Source organism: Lampetra fluviatilis, chromosome 8, assembly GCF_964198595.1.
Source record: "Lampetra fluviatilis chromosome 8, kcLamFluv1.1, whole genome shotgun sequence".
In the NCBI taxonomy this organism is placed as follows: Eukaryota; Metazoa; Chordata; class Hyperoartia; order Petromyzontiformes; family Petromyzontidae; genus Lampetra; species Lampetra fluviatilis.
Genome location: NC_136282.1, coordinates 6600883 through 6619924, shown reverse-complemented (window position 1 = coordinate 6619924; position 19042 = coordinate 6600883). Strand labels below are relative to the sequence as shown.

The following is a 19042-nucleotide window of genomic DNA, read 5'->3' as shown; positions in this document are numbered from 1 at the left end:
CTCGGAGAAGAAGAAAATCAATTTGGATCAATTCTTAGGGGTCAATGTGACTTTAACATATAGACGTTTTGACACGCAACAAAAAAAAATATTGGCAAGATCTGGTTTGTTGTTTTGTCTTGTAATTTCAATTTTACAACGTTCACCGGATCAATTTTGTATGGACAGATCTCTTTGTTAGTGGTGGAGTGGTATCATTAATTCCTTGATTAACTTGGGCAAATTGCAAAGTAGTTTTGGATAAATGCATGGAAATCCATCAGTACGCGTCTTTGCATGTGTGTGCTGAATATATTCAGCACAATTTTTACTTATTTTCATTCGTGCATTTAGAGGCTGCTTACATTCGCATGGAAATATGTGTGGATTTAGTTGGTCCTTGCCAACCATTTGCGAATCCAGATTGAGTCCGCTAATCCAGCTTCTGTATGTAAAGTTATTTTATATGACAGCATTCGCTGAACAATAGCCTGCTTTATTTAACGCAATAGTTGCAATTGTTTGACGGGTGTTTAGTGATCCAAGCAAACCGTTGACAACAAATTAAAGCGAGCAATGGGGAACTTAAAATTTAAAGTTGTAATTGTTATCGCAGTCACTCGAATTATAATGTGCGTGCAATTGTTACAATAAAATAGACAATAATTATCTGAGCGGAAATATAAGTACGATCTTTATTTGTTTGATCGATTAGGTTCAGACATTCTAAATCTGTGTTTCGCATATTTACCTACATGTTTATTAGTCGGATCTTTTTTAACCTACGCGTGTAGTGTTGTCCTCCATAGCAGACTTCGATTCACTCATCTGCATTTGCGCATTAATCCCCAAGAGCTCGTGCCACTCCGGCATGACTCACGCCCCCCTTCCATGCATCGCGTGCACACCGCTTTGCCGAGCTCTCCGACCTCAGCCGCGCGCTCCGAGTAACTAGCAGGGGAGAGAGCATGGCACGGCGGGCCTTGACGCTGCCGCTCTTGCCGCGGTCAAGGTTTTCTCGCGGCATTGCCATTCACCCATTGCAACCTTTTCATTCATTGCAGCAAGAGAAATGTCCCTTTAATGCTCCACTCTCTGACTTCTGATTTTTGCTTTTTATCACCACCATTCTCGTTTTGGTTGACAGGCGGAGGAGCGGCACGGGGACATCGAGGAACGTCTACGGCAACTGGAGACCCAGTTGGAGGAGAAGAACCAGGAGGTGTTGAGAGTGAGTTCCCTGTCCCTCCCTCCCCTTGGGCATCATCCAGAGAGCAGAAAGCATCAACTCTCACGGTCACCTGACTTCAAGGGCAGCCACTATCTTGCGAACCGTTTGGCTGGTATTTATTTCACTGCCGCGAGTATCCTTTTATTAATCTTCATCATTAACCGTGATCAATCCACCACTTGATGAAGGCCTCCCCAAGCCATCGCCGTGACGTCGTGGTTCAGCACGAGCTGGTGTCATCGCTCAAGTTCTTGAATAGATGTCCTTTTGGATGCATTCCATTTTGTTCATTTTGTTGTTGTGTTTTTTTCAACCCCTCTGTAGGTATTCTATATTTGTTTGTTCCCCTTCTCGGATGCTATCTCATTATTTAGATAATATTCCTTCTGAAGATTTGTCCTGTGAGTGTAAAGCCGCTGGAAAGAATTGGTTGGCCAATCCATTGAGCCCTCTTTGAGGATAGGAAAGCGTAACCCAAAATTCCTACAGCTCTTTATTTGTAGATACTTACCCAGGATGTGCATCCGGAGCTTTCTGACAATGAGCTTAAAGCTTCAACAGCAAGGAGAAAAAATTACTTTGTCTGTAGGTTCATGGCTCTGCAGCGTAATTCCCATGCTTCGTAATGCAATGTCATTGTTGTAAAGTCACTTCAGTTGCATCCTTAAAATTACTTCATTTGTTTCCCACGAATGAAGCTTCATGTTCATGATGAGCAGTCGAGAGAACACATAGACTGGGGTGGTACGTATCTGCAAAATAAGGGTTGGAGTATTTACAGTTTTTAGTGTTATTTCTATATTTTTGCACCTTGCGTTCAAGACTTTGAAGCAAGGGAGCTTGGGTAGAACACACGACAAGAAGGCATGATGGTCAGTGGTCGAGACTAATGTTGAAGTGGCAGCCAAAGGAGTGAATGTGCCTGAAAGAACGTCCACCACGCAAGATGGAGCGATGAAAATCGGCTCGTGCGAAGGTTACTAGAGGGATTGGTGCATCGTGGGACCATCCGTGAAAGATGGCGATGGCCTGCGGAGGCCTTCATCCAGGAGCAGATCGATGAATGCTGATGATGAGTGGCTTCCTCGAAGTGACTCGTGCAATTTAATTACACAAAGCAGCGTGTGGTAGCTGCCATACAATGGTATCTACAGAGTGCTATCATGCAAAAAGAAAGGTACTGAAATAAATCCTTTGAACTCTAGCATGCATTAACATGTCTAGGCATTACCTTACCACTAACAAGCTTAGTCATTACACCAAACCGAATATTCATTTTGAGGTGACGATATGTTTTCACTATGCTACGGCTATAAATGTTAACGTGCAATTAGTACGCTTGGGTCTCTGTGTAATTTAACACCTAATCCTATTACACGGCAAGGCCAGTTACTTGCAGTCACTCCCCACATACACCGATGTTTTACACTGTGACCATTTAAATAATGAGTGATTTATATGATTATCTCGGGATTCTCGGTGAGTCTCAAGACTCTTTTTTTTCTGTAGGGCCCTGCTGGAGTTGTTTTGGTGCACAGCACCCGTAAATGAGGGGAAGACTTGTAAACTGCACGCAGTCAGCAACTGTACTGTCATATAGGAACCTTTCTAATTTAGCAAGTGGCTGAATAATGTGTAATTACAGTACTTCCACACTGAATAAAGTCAACTTGACGGAGACATCTTCTTGGTTCTTTCGGTAAAGTCACGTAGAAGGGAAATAATAAATTAATAAAAATAAAACATAATAAAATAATTCTCACGACGTTTCGGCCACAACGCAAGCAGCCGTCCTCGCGTTGTGGCCCGAAACGTCGTGATAATTATTTTATTATGTTTTATTTTTATTATTTTATTATTTCCCTTCTACGTGACTTTACCGAAAGAACCAAGGAGATGAATCCCTGCAGTCACGAAAGCTTTAAATCGAAATTTGACGGATACATATCGTATTCTTCAGGTCGCTGCTGTGTGGCTCGGGAATAACAAGCAATGAGCTGGCGCTCCTGAGGCCTAGGTTTAAATCCAGGCAGCCATACGTGATTGAACCCGATTCTCAAGTTTCGTGCGTTGATGATCTCAACTTGGTCACCAGTGACTGCACCAGGATACAACAACATTCAGTGAAGCCATTACGTTAATTTAGTTAAAAAAAATTGACACAAATATGTACATTTCATTGACGTGAAATGACTAATTAGGAAGGGCTTCAAAAGGTGTGTGTCTGTTGTCGATATAGGTCTTGTAAAAGAGGCTTGAAGAAATACTTCTGTGATGTCATCCCCTCTGACGCAGGGTGATCCACTGCTTGCTGTAGAATGGAAATGTTTAATTTCATTACATGATGCTGAGATCACAATTGATAAGTAATTGGGATAAATACAAATGTATGTATATATGTTTAAAACTTGAGGATTTAAAACAAACGTCAGCACACTTAGGAGTCAGCTGATCCTCTGGCATTTTATAAGCCAAATTAATTATACTTATTTTTTAAAGATGCGAAATATGCATAATTATTAGAGAGACAATGCTATATTTCACTGATAATTGCACAGTAACCTAATTGAAATCCACCTACTGGAACATTTTAGCTGTTGGCTGGCCTGGGTAGTTAGGAGATTGAGTGGGCTTGGGTCCAAATCCAAAGTTAGTTTGGTTGAAAGTCTGCAATGCTCCATTAAGCATTATCCTTGATGCAGACGCTCACAGTCTCATGGCAACTCATTGTGGGGGCATTGTCCTCTGTGGTGCTGCTTTTGGTACAACTTATCGAGCCAGTAAATTGCTGATGGCTAATCGAGGTTGAAATCACTCGGGGCACGCGTGAATATGTGGCAGTGGCCCCCTCTCTGGGGTCCCGAGGCAGTGGAATGTCTCGCTTCAAATGGACACCAACTGTTGACTGCCACATGAAGTGGTACAACACACTTTGTGGGCCCAACAGGTTGAACATCTGAGTTGATGCCCGACGAATATTTTCACTCGCAAGCTACTCATTGTAAATATAGTGCATTTTCTAAAGTACTTGCGGACGGTGTAACTGTCATTTTATGTCTACATATCCGACCTTTTCGCTCACACATGTGACCTTACCTCAGTCCCCAACGAGTTGTATATGTGTGTATGTATGCTGAACTTCTTTCGCACCGTACGTGGCCAACTGTGCTAATCGGAGGTGCGGATATGCGACACTTGTCTTGAAAAGTAATATTTTGCAGGATGCCCCAGCGGGGAGGGCAGCTTGGAGAGTGTTTGATGACCCCCCCCATCCCCCCCCATCCCCCCCGGCCGCCGCCACGTGCGTGTGTGCGTGTGTGCGTGTGTGCGTGTGTGCGTGTGTGCGTGTGTGCGTGTGTGCGTGTGCGCGTGCGCGCGTGCGCGCGTGCGTGCGCGCGTGCGCGCGTGCGCGCGTGCGCGTGTGCGCGTGTGCGCGCGTGCGCGCGTGCGCGCGCGCGTGCGCGCGTGCGGGCGTGCGTGCGTGTGTGCGCGTGTGCGCGTGTGCGCGTGTGCGCGCGCGTGCGTGCGTGCGTGTGTGCGTGTGTGCGTGTGTGCGTGTGTGCGTGTGTGCGTGTGTGCGTGCGTGCGTGCGTGCGTGTGTGCGTGTGTGTGTGCGTGTGCGTGTGCGTGTGCGTGTGCGTGTGCGTGCGTGCGTGCGTGTGTGTGTGTGCGTGTGTGTGTGTGTGTGAATGCAGGCGAGGCAGCGAGAGAAGATGAACGAGGAGCACAACAAGCGGCTGTCGGACACGGTGGACAAGCTTCTGTCCGAGTCCAACGAGCGGCTGCAGCTGCACCTCAAGGAGAGGATGTCATCGCTGGAGGAGAAGGTACGTGCCGTCGCCCAGGGTGTGGAAGCCGTCGTGGCCCCGTCGTAGCTGATAATTATTTTTAGTCGCCGCCGCAGGACGCAAGGCCTAAAGGCCCGAACTGCCAATTGGCCACTTGATACAGATATTTTGCTGTGACAGTTTCACCTGAAGACGGAAGCTTGTGTTGCCTCCGAAACGTCGTGATTTTATTGTTTTTAAATTTTTATTAACTTTAATTTCATTTTTTACCTACGTGACTTTACCGAAAGAACTAAGAGTATGCCAAGTGGCCGCCAGCTCACTTCTCCCGCTCACCCTGCACCGCGCGAGCACGAAGGGACGTGCCCGCCGTGTGGGGGTTTACGTCTCATTGTTTCAGCGGGGAGCGACTAACATCGACGTGGTCGCGAGAGAGCGCGTGTCACAGTTTGGTGGGCGAAGGCAAAGCGAATAGTTACGTGTGTTTTTTTTCCATTGAAATAAACAAAAAACAAATAAATTTCATGCCCTATAAACTGGATTGCATCAACACATCCATTATTTTAATCTGGATTTTTACTTCATATGTACCTTACGTTAAGATGATGTTGCTTAACTAAGCGTTGGTTTTGAATTATTTAATTTTGAATGGTTTTTTTGGGCTAATCTCATTTCCTTGAATGAAAGCCAATAGTTGTTACAATTATTTTTCAGCTGCAGCTGATTATTTCATAGACATGAGCAAAAATTTGCTTGCACAAATCACAAAATGGCAGGTTTCAAGTCAATGCATTCGCTTGCTCAACGACATTGAATTGAATTTTAATCAGTAACGATTCCCTTCAACTGTCAATTTGTCACTTGCTTATTTCACAGTTGTGTGTGTGTGTGTGGCATTTGTAATGATGCATTCCCTTCATGTATTTGTTTAGAATGCACTTACCCATGAACTTGATAATACAAGAAAACAGTTGGAAGAGGCCCACATGGATAAGGTAAACAAAACTCTTATATTTTAGCGGTTTGTATTTTGAGTGTGTATTTCATGGCCAATTTGCGTTATTTTGTCCATCTTGCAGCTCGTCCAACTGTTGTGATATATGTATATTCTATACTCTCACAGAGCACAATTGCATCCATTGTCAAGGAACATTTTAAATCCCACTGATTGCCAGTTAATATTGAAAACTTTGGGGGTGATGTGGACAGTGGCTGACAAACAGACCCCATTTCAAACGGAGTAAGATGTGATTTTAAAAGAATAATAAAAGGCATTAATACAGGAGGTGCTAAGATGTTCAACCACCAAATGCAACAGCTATTTGGCTTTATTTGGTTGAGCAACGGTGAGACAAGGCCATAGAGGAGGCTGCCTCTGGTGCAGGTCAATCAGTTTCAAGGACAATGCATACATTATTAAAGCATATTCGTTTGCATGTTTTACCACAAGTACAGTATATGTGGTCAATGCAGACTGGATGATGCCTTGTAATAGATGTTAATTTGGTGTTTGATCATCTTAACACCTCCTGTATTATTGCCAAATAGGGTTAAATCTAATTTTTTTATCATCTTAATACCAGCAGAAAGGGTTCTTTAGATGTGCAAGATGAAGCACCCTTGACAAAGTCGCATCGTATTACGCGAGACGTGAATTTTGTGCGACATCAATTTCACTCCGGCGGTCTCGCTGCGCTCACTTCGGACAACAAAAGTGAGGCCAAGATGAATCATTAAAGCAAACCGACGCCGTAAAAAAATATTCTTCCTCCGCAACCATCTGGGGCACGGCACGTCCACGCACAGCAAGTTCAATTCGATCGCCGCTTCCCCTTTGTTTGTCGCGTTCCGTTCCATTTTCGTTCGCGTTGTCTATCCGTGCGAAAAACCCTCACCAACAGCATGGGGCGTGGGATCCCTGTGGGTTCCTCATTGGTATCGCAGCCTCTCCTCAAGAACGAGCTGTGCCTGCTCCATAGCACTTGAGTGCGCCGCTGTAACCGGCGCTGCGTCGCGGATGATTCAAAGTCCTTCCCTCGGCCTTTGCTTTGTGCAGAAGTCAAGGTGGGGGTTAGGGGTGCATGGGTTATGCCACCGTACGAGAACGGGAGGCACGTCACTCAGAGTTTTACACGAGCACTCCATTAGGCCCAGCAGCCTGCTCAGGTTATGGGGTCAAGGGTTAGGGTTTGGGGCAGACCAAGGTTTCGGCTTCGCCCGTCCGTCACCTCTTCGTATTCGTGTGGCATCCTCGCTGGGCACCCGGCACAGGGGACGGGCTAGGGTGAAGGGGCGAGTCTGTGTATGCACCGAGTGTAATCATGCTTGTGATTTGTCTGATGGCTATTGCAGATTTATTGGTAAGCAATTTTATATATGTATATATATGTAGACAATAAACCTTTTAGTTTAGTTAACTAATTTATTTTTGATTAATTATTTCACAGCTTTATATATTGTGATGTCTCTTCCGTACACACGCGTCTGCAACAATGTGTAGTTATCATCTAAACGTTTCACAACAGCAAGCATCGTCTCGTGGATTTAATTTGATAGAATCAGGAGCTTGTCTGCCTGGTGTGTCCCCTTTTTGGAGGAACACCTGGGCGGCCCTGATGGCTCGAGGTGTCTCTCTGCTTGCCACACCCACCGTTTGGCTCCACTAGGAACTTCCTCTGCCGTCTATGTCATTGGCGTCCTCTCTACGCCATTCTTTGTTATTGAGGATGGCTCCTCGAGCTCCCATCATGCGTTGCGCTAGCAGGGCTCTCACCTTGAGCAGGATAGGTCTTGGTTATATCAGAGGCTTCAGAATGAGTGTTGCACTTATGGTTACCCTCCGATTCTAGATTTGAAGCTTTCGTGACTGCAAGGGTTCACACTCCTAGGTTTTTCGGTAAAGTCACGTAGGTAAAAAATAAGAAATAATGTAATTGAAAAAAGAATAGAAATAAAATAATAAATCACGACGTTTCGGAGGCAACACAAGTCTCCGTCATCAGGTGGGACGGTCACAGCTAGATTTACTGTCTCAAGTGAGGCAAAATTCCAAGAGTCAAGCTCTTAAATACAAGTTAAAGGGGGGAGGGGCTTATCTGAATGTGGTAGCCAGGGAATGGATTAGCACGGTTGGCTACGTACGGTGCGAAAGAAGCGCAATATACATCCCCTGGGTTGGTGGACCAGTACCAAGGGAAGAGGCTCTGTGATGCTGTGCCTTGCCTGTGGAAGGTGATATCCATGCAGAGCCCCTTGAGCCCTTGTGGAATATGAAGTTGTAATTGTCACTCATTCGGAATTATATTGTGTGAAAGGTGAAACACGTTTGTGTGAATGAACTAAATGCTCCAATGGAAAAAAAAAATTTTGCTGCATTGGGAAAAGAAAAAAACCCGATATTCATAGCTTAATTAATATCAAAAGTAATTTTGTGTGTAAATCTTTTGAAAAAATAAATGAAATGCTGTTTGTTTAAATGTACGCGTATTATAGTTTTAAAATGTGGTGCAAAATATATAGACCTGTAAAATGCGTTCCCGGTCTCTTTTAAATTACAACTTTAATGAAGCCGTGAACTGAAGGAAGAGAATTGGTGGTTATTGTAATGTGTGAATTTTACATGAAAAGTTAACCGCCTTTGGGTATGATGAATTCCACATTCCCACGCTGGGAACCATTCCATTGATAGGCTGATCACTTTTGACTGCCCACAAAGTTATACATATTTTATTGACCCCACCCCCCCCACCCCAAAGGATGATCGACTGAACTCACAATATTCCAATTGTGAGTTGAAGGCCTCCCCAGCAGTAGCACTGTGGACTTATCACGAATTGAGACTCTCGCTGTTTCTGGGGATACCAGGTCACAGCATGAGGGCTGTGGTTGGGGTCACGTTCTAGAGGGGAGAGCCGTGGTACAGCGGTTAGCGCGGCGTGCTACGAACCTGGCGACCCGATTCCCACTCAAGGTGACGATTATCTGAACCGGTCCTGGGCCTCCCGTAGGTCGACTCAGCCTCAAATGAGTACCCGCTGTGGTGTGCGAACCTCGCACCACGTACTTGTGTGCTGTGTCGGCCTTCATAGGTGCTCGCTAACAGCACTTGCCTCAACAGTTTGATAAGATACCCTTCCCCCATAACTTGGATGGACCTGTGTCTATCACAGACACACAGTCAACATTCAATGTCTTGGTAAGTTCCAAACAAGGTTTGATTGCCATGATGTACCCACCATATGACAGGACCTATACATTATGAGATGAGATTTATGTCATAATGGATTCAGCCCAGACACGTACACACACTCTGCTACAGCTCTCAGCTCTCTCTATCAAAATGCATGATTCGTTTGGAAAGGGGATTGACCTCTCCCATAGCTTTTTGGGAGGAATTTTGAGGCTCCAATTCAAACAGAAAATTGAAAACGTAATAACCAGCTTACTACATGCTGCTCTGTGCAATAAGATGGTCTGAAAGCATCTCTTTTTTCTTGCGACAGAATAGAAACAGTGACATGCAATAGTCCCTTGTATTCATTTCATTGCTTTAGGTTTCCCTACCTTTTGTATATCCTTATTAAGAGTGACAAAGGCTTACAAATGCTTGACTGCTTCACCAACCTTGCTGCTGGCTGCATGATGTTGAGTGCCATTTTTTCGCTTATTCGGGTCAGCAGGTGCGATTGACTTAAAATGATTTCAAACTACATTTACTCTTTGAGAGAGAGCACTTCATGGAGTTCACCTGTTTGCGATGAGCACTGATGATCATCACAGTCGCCTCGCTATGATGCTGAACATTAAATTACTGCAATACAGCTGTAACTCTTTTCTATTCAAACAGTGTTGCATGCAAGTTCTACATTGCGTGCTATGGACCTTCGAGAAAGTTAAAAAGTTAAATTGGTTCAATGACCTGCCTGCAATTGCTTGACAAAAGGTCACAAGTGGCTGCTGGTCACACCCTTCAAGATGTTACATTTGAGCAAATAAAGCCAGCACAGCACATAGACACGTAATGGGCCGCTAAGCTCCTGGAGCTCATAGCTAATTCCGTAGTTCAGGCTCCTCTAAATCTGATATTGAGTGAGGAATTGTTTTCTTTGCAATACCAATTACTGTATTGTATTGCATAGCTCGGGTTATTTGATTGGTTTGATTTTATTCCAAGGAATATTTGACCGTGAACTCGCAGACTGGACTTCTGCATTTCATAAGGAGAGCATATCCAGTCAGATGCACGTTATCCACCCTTCCTTTTTAAGAGATTTTGCTATATCCAGCACCCCCCAACTCAATCCGTGGATGTAAAATCCCGTTTGCCATGCATTGATTTTGCATATTAACCTGCTCTTGTCTGTGATAATGGGAGTGATACAGAAGTTGTGGAAAATGTATCATATGAGCTACATTTATATGTGGTTAGCCACATGAATAACGGGAGTAATTTACACAAGTAATTATTGACAATAGGATCTGTTTAGAGGGCCCACCATATCACCACAGATAAGAGGTTTTTGAGCGTACTGTGTTCGGACCTAAAACAAAAAGTCTACTTAACACGTAGGCTTTCGCGACCAATATTCTCCATAATAAAGGTGTTTTTAGGTTGGATCGCACAAAACAAAAATCTACTCGCTGGTGGAAGGGTTGAACTCGATTGAATGTTAGCAGTGGTTTTTCGATGGATTCATTTGTCCCTGCCATATCAATGAGGAATTTCCACCACTGGCTGAGGACCACCAGTGGAGATGAGAAGGGAATCACTCAGCTTGCGATGGACATGCATCCACCAGCACCCACACCCTGTTTCCCTGGAACCACGGTCTCTCCATAAACTCCATACGCACAATATGCACGGCATTATTCCACTTGATTTTGTCTAACCTATTTTTGCAGATCAACAAAAAATAATACTGTACTGCAGTCGTGCCCAAGTATGTAAAATGTAGTATTACCTTTCCGATTCGATTTTAATTGAAAATGTATTTCTTGAGAGCTGCTTTTTGTGTTTAGTTTGTTGTCCTTCCCCCGCACCTCCGATTAGCACGGCTGGCTACGTACGGTGCGAACGACGTTCATCACACAAACATACATGTATATTCATAATCAACGTTTTTGGGTTTAGATCGCGTTATTTATAAATGTGTCGTAACCCTCCACCACCTGACACGGCCAATCAGCAAAAAAGTGTCACGTTGACAAAAGACAAAGAGGTCACTGCTTTAGCCCACCGGTGTGTTGAAGCGTGAAACGACAACATTTACAATTTGAGTACGACGTTTCGCTGGTAATTGCATCCAGCATCATCGGGCAATTCGCCAGAATGGTGAGGCTCTGCTGTGTCTCCCGTTCTTATATAGAGCAGCAGCAGGGTGACGTCATCATTAACTCATTAATTCGTCAGGTGCAAAGATTTGAGGGGGGGTTATTGTAATTACAGTATATACTAGATTAGTAATCAGGCTATTGTTACGATGCGAGTTGTAGATTAGTAATCATTTGGCATTTCTGTGGGATTAAATTTGGTTTAGCAAACAACGTATATATATATCTAGATATATGATGAGAACAGATTTCCAAGGAGAGAATTCCATCTTTCAAAACGAGACATTTGAAATGCACGGAAGAGAGACGTGCTTAAATAGAAATGGCCACAAGAAAATCGGCGGTGCACTTGTTGAATGAAAACTGGATGATTCGAGCATCTGCTGTGCGCCCTTGGGATAATGAGCTTCACAAATTGTCGCAAATTATTTAGATGGAAAGAAAAGTTGCGTGTTTTTTTTTCCTACCTGACAATGTTATGTTGTTAGAGCAGCTTGAAATAATACTGAACAATGTGCTCCTTATTACTGGAGAGGCTTGGATTCTCTCAACAGTCAGTGATTTGTGATGTCTTTGCCAGTGTCTTGTGATGTTCAACGCACAAGGCAGGCTCTGTAAGCAGTTGATACAGCCGCTTATGAAAAGCCCACTGCCAGAAAGCAGGATTAACCTCAGATATATTAATTGCAACACATAACAGCATGAGATGAAATATATGCATGCATGATTCATGTCGCCATTAGGAAAAGTGCAAATATTTACAAGGCATTAACATTTAGCCATTAAGGGGGTAATAATGTAGAGCCTTTAGAGAAATTATACAAATATATGCATTAATAAGCATAGCATTAACGTTCCCACACACCAATTGTTTGCTCTCCTGTTTATATAACCAAGCATTTCCTTTGTTTGAACCCAGTTAGGGGTAGGAGAGATGGTACGGTCGTTCATGCAGTGTGCCGCGAATCTGGTTATCTGCGTTCGATTCCTGACCATGGCCAGAGTCCGTGGCGTGTGGTGTCAGAACCAGTCCACTCGTAGCTCCCTTCCTCCATTACCGTTCACCAACCCGAGCTGACCAACAGAGGATGTTTGATTCTAGATTTGAAGCTTTCGGAACTGCAAGGATTCATATTCTTAGGTTTTTTCCGGTAAAGTCACGTAGGTAAAAAATTAAAATTAATAAAAGTAAAATCAAATAAAAATCACGACGTTTCGGAGGCAACACAAGCTTCCGTCTTCAGGTGGAACCGTCACAGCACGATAGATGTATCAAGTGAGTATCAATTGAGATACAGCAATCGTGCTGTGACGGTTCCACCTGAAGACGGAAGCTTGTGTTGCCTCCGAAATGTCGTGATTTTAATTTTAATTTACTTTTATTAATTTTAATTTTTTACCTACGTGACTTTACCGAAAAAACCTAAGAATAAGTGGATGTTTGACCAAAAAAGTATTTTGTTTGGATGTTTGACCAAAATACTGACATGACATTGGAAGGACCTCATCCAGCACGGTGCTATATGTAATAGCTCTCAAGTTTATAACCTTTTCACTTCTATTTTCTGTACATGCATATACTGAGTACGTTTTATAAAAAGACTTGCACCAAACAAGCACATGTGAGTGTATGTATTGATTACTCCGGTAATGCGGGTGCTGAGCCAGCAACTGGCGTCGTTAAGCAAGCTGCCATTGGTAAGCCGGTTGCCATTGGCAAGCCGGCCACAGGTGGCAAGCCAACTGCCATTATTGGCAAGCCGGCTGCTGTTAAAAGCCAGCTGCCGCTTGTTAGCCGGCCACAGTTGACAAGCCAACCGCCATTGGCAAGCCGGCTGTCGTGATAAGCCAGCCGCTGTTGTTAGGCCGAGCGCTGTTGGTACGCCGGCCACAGTTGGCTAGCCGGGTACCATTGGTAAGCCGGCTGTCGTGAAAAGCCAACTGTCCTTGGTAAGCAGGCTATCATTGGTAAGCCAGTGCCACAGTTTGTGCTATAATAGTTTTGTTTATATCTTCCGGCAGGAGCGTATGGCGGACGAAGTGGAAAAGGTTCGTCTGGAGATGGAGCAGTGGAGGCTTAAAACAAGCTCCATGGTCGACCCGGTCATTCCACGGTACTCACTCGTTGTCGCTTAGACATTGCACTCACGATTTCAGCTAAATTAACTGACTCTCTTATATAGAGGACCGCAGAGTTTGGGAGGGGGGGGGGAGGAATTTTGACGCCGGCTCACTGCCCGGCTGTCTTCTCACTTCTCTATGGTTCCTCGTGCCTTCGAGTCGTTCTTGCTCTGCGAGAGTGAGCGGAATGCCGTGCGGCGGGTTACAAGTTGGAATCATCATTTCCCTGCAGCAGGGCGCGTTATTGGAACCTGTGTCTTTTGTGTATGAATAACTCAAGGGTCATTCGAGGGGGAGGGGATTTTTTAAGCAGTTTGGTGATATCACCATTCACATGGCCATTTGGTTACACACGGGGTAATGTAGTATTCCTTCAAGAGTTCTTAATGGATATTTCAATGGCAAGAATTTAATAATGTTTGGGAAAATCTAAAACAGCAAATTATGCAATTGTCAGTCTTGCTCGGTTGCCATCCTGATCCTTTCTACTTGGTACCAATGGTTCAAATAACATGGTAATAACAGAAAGATTGTGAACAACATTCACAACATTTCTACTGCAAACACAACTAATATTTCTGCCTATGGTGGGAACCTTTGTAAAAAGAAAAAAAACACCACGTGAAGAAACCAGTCGTAATGATGTCATATATAGTTAATTTAAAACATGTGGTTTTTTTCTTTAATTATAAAACCGTGGTTTGTATAATGAACGAAATTAAAATGTTCAATTGTTTAATGGCCATCGCCGTAGAAATCTGGAATTTCCACCGCCGCCTCTGAACCGTTAGCGGAGCTTAGCGCCACCCCACACTTTGCCTGCACAGAGATAAACTTTGTGTTTTAATATAAAAGTGTCAGATGGGTTAGGTGTAATATTCGTAGAGGGTGTTAATGGCACTGTATTTTCACACGTTTCACTGTACATTGTGCCAATCCTGTGTACTTCATATACTGTACATGTGCCGCCCTTTGTCAGTCCACTGCTGGATGATGCCCTTTCAACCAACACCATTGGGGGGGGGGGGTCCGGGAGGGTCGTGGGGGTTGTTTTACCATATTTCACCAAGCTGGTCAGTGCGGGTTGGTGAAGGCGGGGAGCATAGACCTGAGTGCATAGACGTCCAGTTCAACAATGCTAGTTGATGCACTGCCATCTGCCGCCCCATGACAGGGCCCCCGTGTAGCAGCCTATAACAGCTGTCGTGTTGTGACGGTTCCACCTGAAGACGGAAGCTTGTGTTGCCTCCGAAACGTCGTGATTTTTATTTTATTTTTATTTTACTTTTATTAATTTTAATTTTTTACCTACGTGACTTTACCGAAAAAACATAAGAAAATTACACCTGTTTTGCATGGCATTTACTCACTTGTACAAGTGTAGCGAGTCTTTTCAGAGACACTAATAGCAGGAGGCACACACGTTTATTCGACACTTTCCACAGTATAGGGGATAACTATATACGGGTCAGGACAGCCGACACACTGCCTGACCCAACACCGACGAGGAGGTGAAGATGGGGACGAAGACTTGTGAAGACGACGGGTTCCATTCCCAAACCGCAGCAGCCCCGACCCAGCGTCGGGGCCTCCCTTTTATTCTCCCCATCGTGGCCTGTCTCCGCCCTCGGCCACGCCCCCTTCTGGAACTTACCAGAAGATTCTGGGCTCTGCCCCACGTGTCCCGTCTGTCACCTTTACCCTACATCCGTGCCTGTCACGTGCCCTACTGGCAGACCGGCCGCTGTATCCTCAAATGCCCTTCACTGCCAGCAACCGGCGCCACGCGCTCCAGTGGCAGACTTCACCTGCCCTGCTGGTAGACCAGGCGATTACATCCACGATCTCGCTCTTTACCAGTAACCAGCGCTACGCGCCGAGTGACCCATTCTATGTCACTACACAAGTACCATCCACTTTCAACCCTGCTTAGCTTCTGAGATGTAGCCAGATCGGGCACATTGCGGGTAATGTGGTCATTATGGTTACTTATGGCATTGCCTAATATAAGTCCACATTCATGATGGTTCATGACCAAACGACCAGACCCGTTCTGTGTACAGCGCTCAAGGCGCTGCAGCCAGAACTTTTCACCACCCAGAGCCTATGCCGATAACTTCGTTTGATTTACAAAATGCATCGTGCATTATACGAAAAGCCTTTTATTTAACTTGGTGTTGGCATACAATTTAGATATGCCGTTTTTTTTCCTGTCATAAAAGTGTGCCATTGCTCTGAGCACCATATAATTTCCCGCGCAGCTCCGGTATTATTTATATAAAATTTCTGATCGTATATTCTTCGGCAGCTCTCCTGCCCCTAAACCGCTTAAAGTAATAACATTATCACCTTAACTAAATGCTGTTGCTCTGTTTGGCTCTAAAACTTTCCAATGAATCTCGGTCATTTTTGCAAATGTGCTGTGGGGAAGGGGGGGGGGGAAGGGAGCGGAGGGGGCAGCTCTGCAATCAAGGCAAGATGCATTGTGTAGTGAGCGTACGCACCCCTGGGCGTGCTTGTCAAAATGACAGAAAAATGCTTGAAATTGTTTTATGATCGTCTTCCATCGTTAATATTTGAATACATTTGTTATATTTGTAACCTGCAGCTTACAGGCATCAGATAAGCGATAAGTATTTTCATTGTGTCCAAGAAAAGTGAATTACGCGACTTTAGGATTGAGTGCAGTCCAATATAAAATCTGTGATTGGAAAATCCACTCCATTGTTTGTAGGGAAAGCAATCAAATATGTTTGATAACAAGTGTGCATCGATTCATAATTATTGCAACATTTTATATTTTCAAATAAGAAGTCGAAGCATACATTCAGAAAGATAATTTATCAATCTAATTATTTAGTGTGTATTTTATTTGCAATAGTAGTTTTTTTGGTCTTGGAGCGTTTTTGACTGCCATTTTGAGCTGCTGGTCACGACAATTGCATGCAGTTACGACTTTTGCAAATTGTCACAAACCTTTTGTAGTGACGTGCATGCTTTTGTAATGTTCCACGGCATTACCAGATGGATGTGATCGAGTTTGCACCAAGAATCTCATTCCATCTGGCTCCGTGGCGCACGCCCCAACTACAATAGTAGGCTATCCATCTGGCTGCAATGGCGTCCAAGGATAACCTTGTCCAGAAATTAATTCTCATAGAGACCGCATTCCAAATACTCTCAATGTGGGCTTTAGATATGTGAGTAGAACAGGAAGAGTCGTAGTGGGCTTGTTTTGTTAATTTTCAAAGCCCGTGCTCGCTCTCAAAGGATGAGTGGCAGACTGCTTTAAAATGAACGTCTACGCTGATGACAGTGACGGTGGATGTGTGCGCCTTTAAAGCTGACCCAATGCCATACGCCAGTTGGGTGGCTACGTCACTTTAAGCATTGTCTAGCCGGTGATGTATGCCCCTTGGTTGAACCCTGCTTTGAAAGGCAGCCTTTGACCTCGCTGGTGGTGGGTGAGCGTCCTCTAAGCAGGTCAAGGTCCCACCAATTGTTCTTCAAAATCCTCTTTGAGAATACGATGTTCTATCCGAATAAGATCCAATGAATAATGTATGTTTATTTTATATATTTTTTTTTAAATATATGAGTATGGTGTTGTTTAGTGATTTTATTCCTTCTGTTCAGTGTCAGGTGTGGAGATGTTTGCCCTCTTTCCTTTGTTTGAAGGTCACATCTTGGTAGCTCGTCAGATATTCGCTACTCGCTGGGCTCATCAGTTGTTCTGGAGGCACCAGGAGACCCGTTTGGAAGCTCAGCGGTGCTGCGCCGCCAGAAGGGACGCCTGTCAGCACTGCGAGATGAACCGGGCAAGGTATGCTGGGAGGGGTCAGAGGTCAAATAAGCACGTGGTAGGCACGGGGCGGTAGTGGAAAACAGTTGAGGGATGGCCATAAATTCACAGCTGAAGCGTCGCCATTTACCATGCATCACCACAAGCCAAAGCAAAAAATGTTAAATGTACATCTTGACTAAGTGGTGCATTTATATTCTCACTGCAACGAATGCCGGTGAGAGAGAGAGAGAGTTAGGCATAGTATTGCAACATTGAATCATTGTTACAATTTTCATTAACATGATTAAGTACATACAGCGCTTTGTCAATCCAGTGTTAGATGGAGGCTTTCCCATATGATATCGGTAATGGGGGGTTGTATGACCGTACACCACCATTCTGGTCAGTGCGGTTTGGTGATGGGGGGCGATGGTGGGGCAGGACCAGGATCAGCACGAGTTCAGATATCTCTCGCCTCTGATGTTAGCCATGGCTGGGAATTGAACTTGGGTTGCTTGGTTCAAAGCAGGAGTGTGCAAACCACTGGACCACCACTCCACTCTGTTAACTGTTTTAGAGTGTTTTAAATATTTGAACAAAGAAATTAAATGTTGTTTACTGTTTCCCCAAATTATGTCCTTAAGGCAGGAAATGCAAGGTATTTAATTGAAATAAATGAAAACTTACCAGTATATAAATGTTTAAAATGTTAAAACATATCCATGTTTCAGGTTAGAATGCTTTTTGCAAAATGATGCAACATCTGTAATGTTCTTTCGTTGTTGTTCACCAATGTTGTCTCTCTAATGTCTGAATTGCTGACTCTGTCTGGACTCTAACGCTCCTGTAAGTTCATCCCTCTGCTTTGCTATTCTATAATGCTATAACATGCTGTGACAATTGCATAAATTGAGTCATTCATGGATTGCTTGGCTCCAAAAAAGTTTAGGCCGTAATCGTCATCATTTTTGTTATACACTAAAATATAACAGAGAGAATTTACAGAGAATAAACTTTTGTTCCGCACCGATCTCAATACACGTACGAATTATTTAATGACTCTCATAATTCGCTTGTCCCAGGCATGGAGCCATCACTTTCACAATGTCCAATCATCTGTTGAGAATAAAATAGGAGGGGTCATTATAAGTCAGTGGGATACCTAAAAATGGGTTGCGCTGTATTGATGTGAATGTGCAGTGCACAACTGAATGTGCAGCATCATGGCCAGTTACATCAAACACCTTCGGTGAAAATGTCTCTCTTACAATGACGGAGATAAGAAAATCAAGGAGAAATTGTATTAATCTGTTTCACATCACAAAGTATCGATCTCAATGTGCAACACCCAAAACAAACTTGCAGAAACACGTACATTGAGCCAAAGATCTTACAAATTATATCAAATGTGGCCAATCACATATCTCGGCGTCACTTCGCTCCTCCACCTCACGCCCATGTACAGGGCCACATTAATAGAGTGGGTTTAGGGTTTGCAGCCCATGGACTCGTGCATTTTTGAGGGAACCCCAAAAATATATACACAGCTTTATAATGGTATAAATGCAGTAATATATGTCTGTGATACATCACGTAGGTAATTATTTAATGGAGGCCATGCCACCACTACATATATTACGACGAGTTACGTGACAAAATTAAGATAATTTATCCACTTTTACTTTGATTTAGCTTCACAATTCATATATTCCATTTAAAAACGAGAACTGAAATAACCAAAGCAAAGCAAAAAATCGAGTGTTTGCCATTGGGCATTGCTGAAAGTTAAACATCAAAAGGCAGGAAATT

General features: G+C 43.9%; 1 protein-coding gene across 14 annotated transcripts in view; it reads left to right on the top strand.

The window, feature by feature from the left end:
- Window positions 1-19042, top strand: part of PPFIA2 (PPFI scaffold protein A2) — a 350657-nt gene that overhangs the window by 248281 nt on the left and 83334 nt on the right. For all 14 annotated transcript variants that reach the window (XM_078858949.1, XM_078858948.1, XM_078858941.1 and 11 more), the window contains 5 exons: window positions 1127-1210; window positions 4906-5037; window positions 5931-5993; window positions 13351-13442; window positions 17128-17272. In XM_078858949.1, coding sequence (XP_078715075.1) covers window positions 1127-1210; window positions 4906-5037; window positions 5931-5993; window positions 13351-13442; window positions 17128-17272 — 516 coding nt within the window. The remainder of the gene's footprint in view (window positions 1-1126; window positions 1211-4905; window positions 5038-5930; window positions 5994-13350; window positions 13443-17127; window positions 17273-19042) is intronic.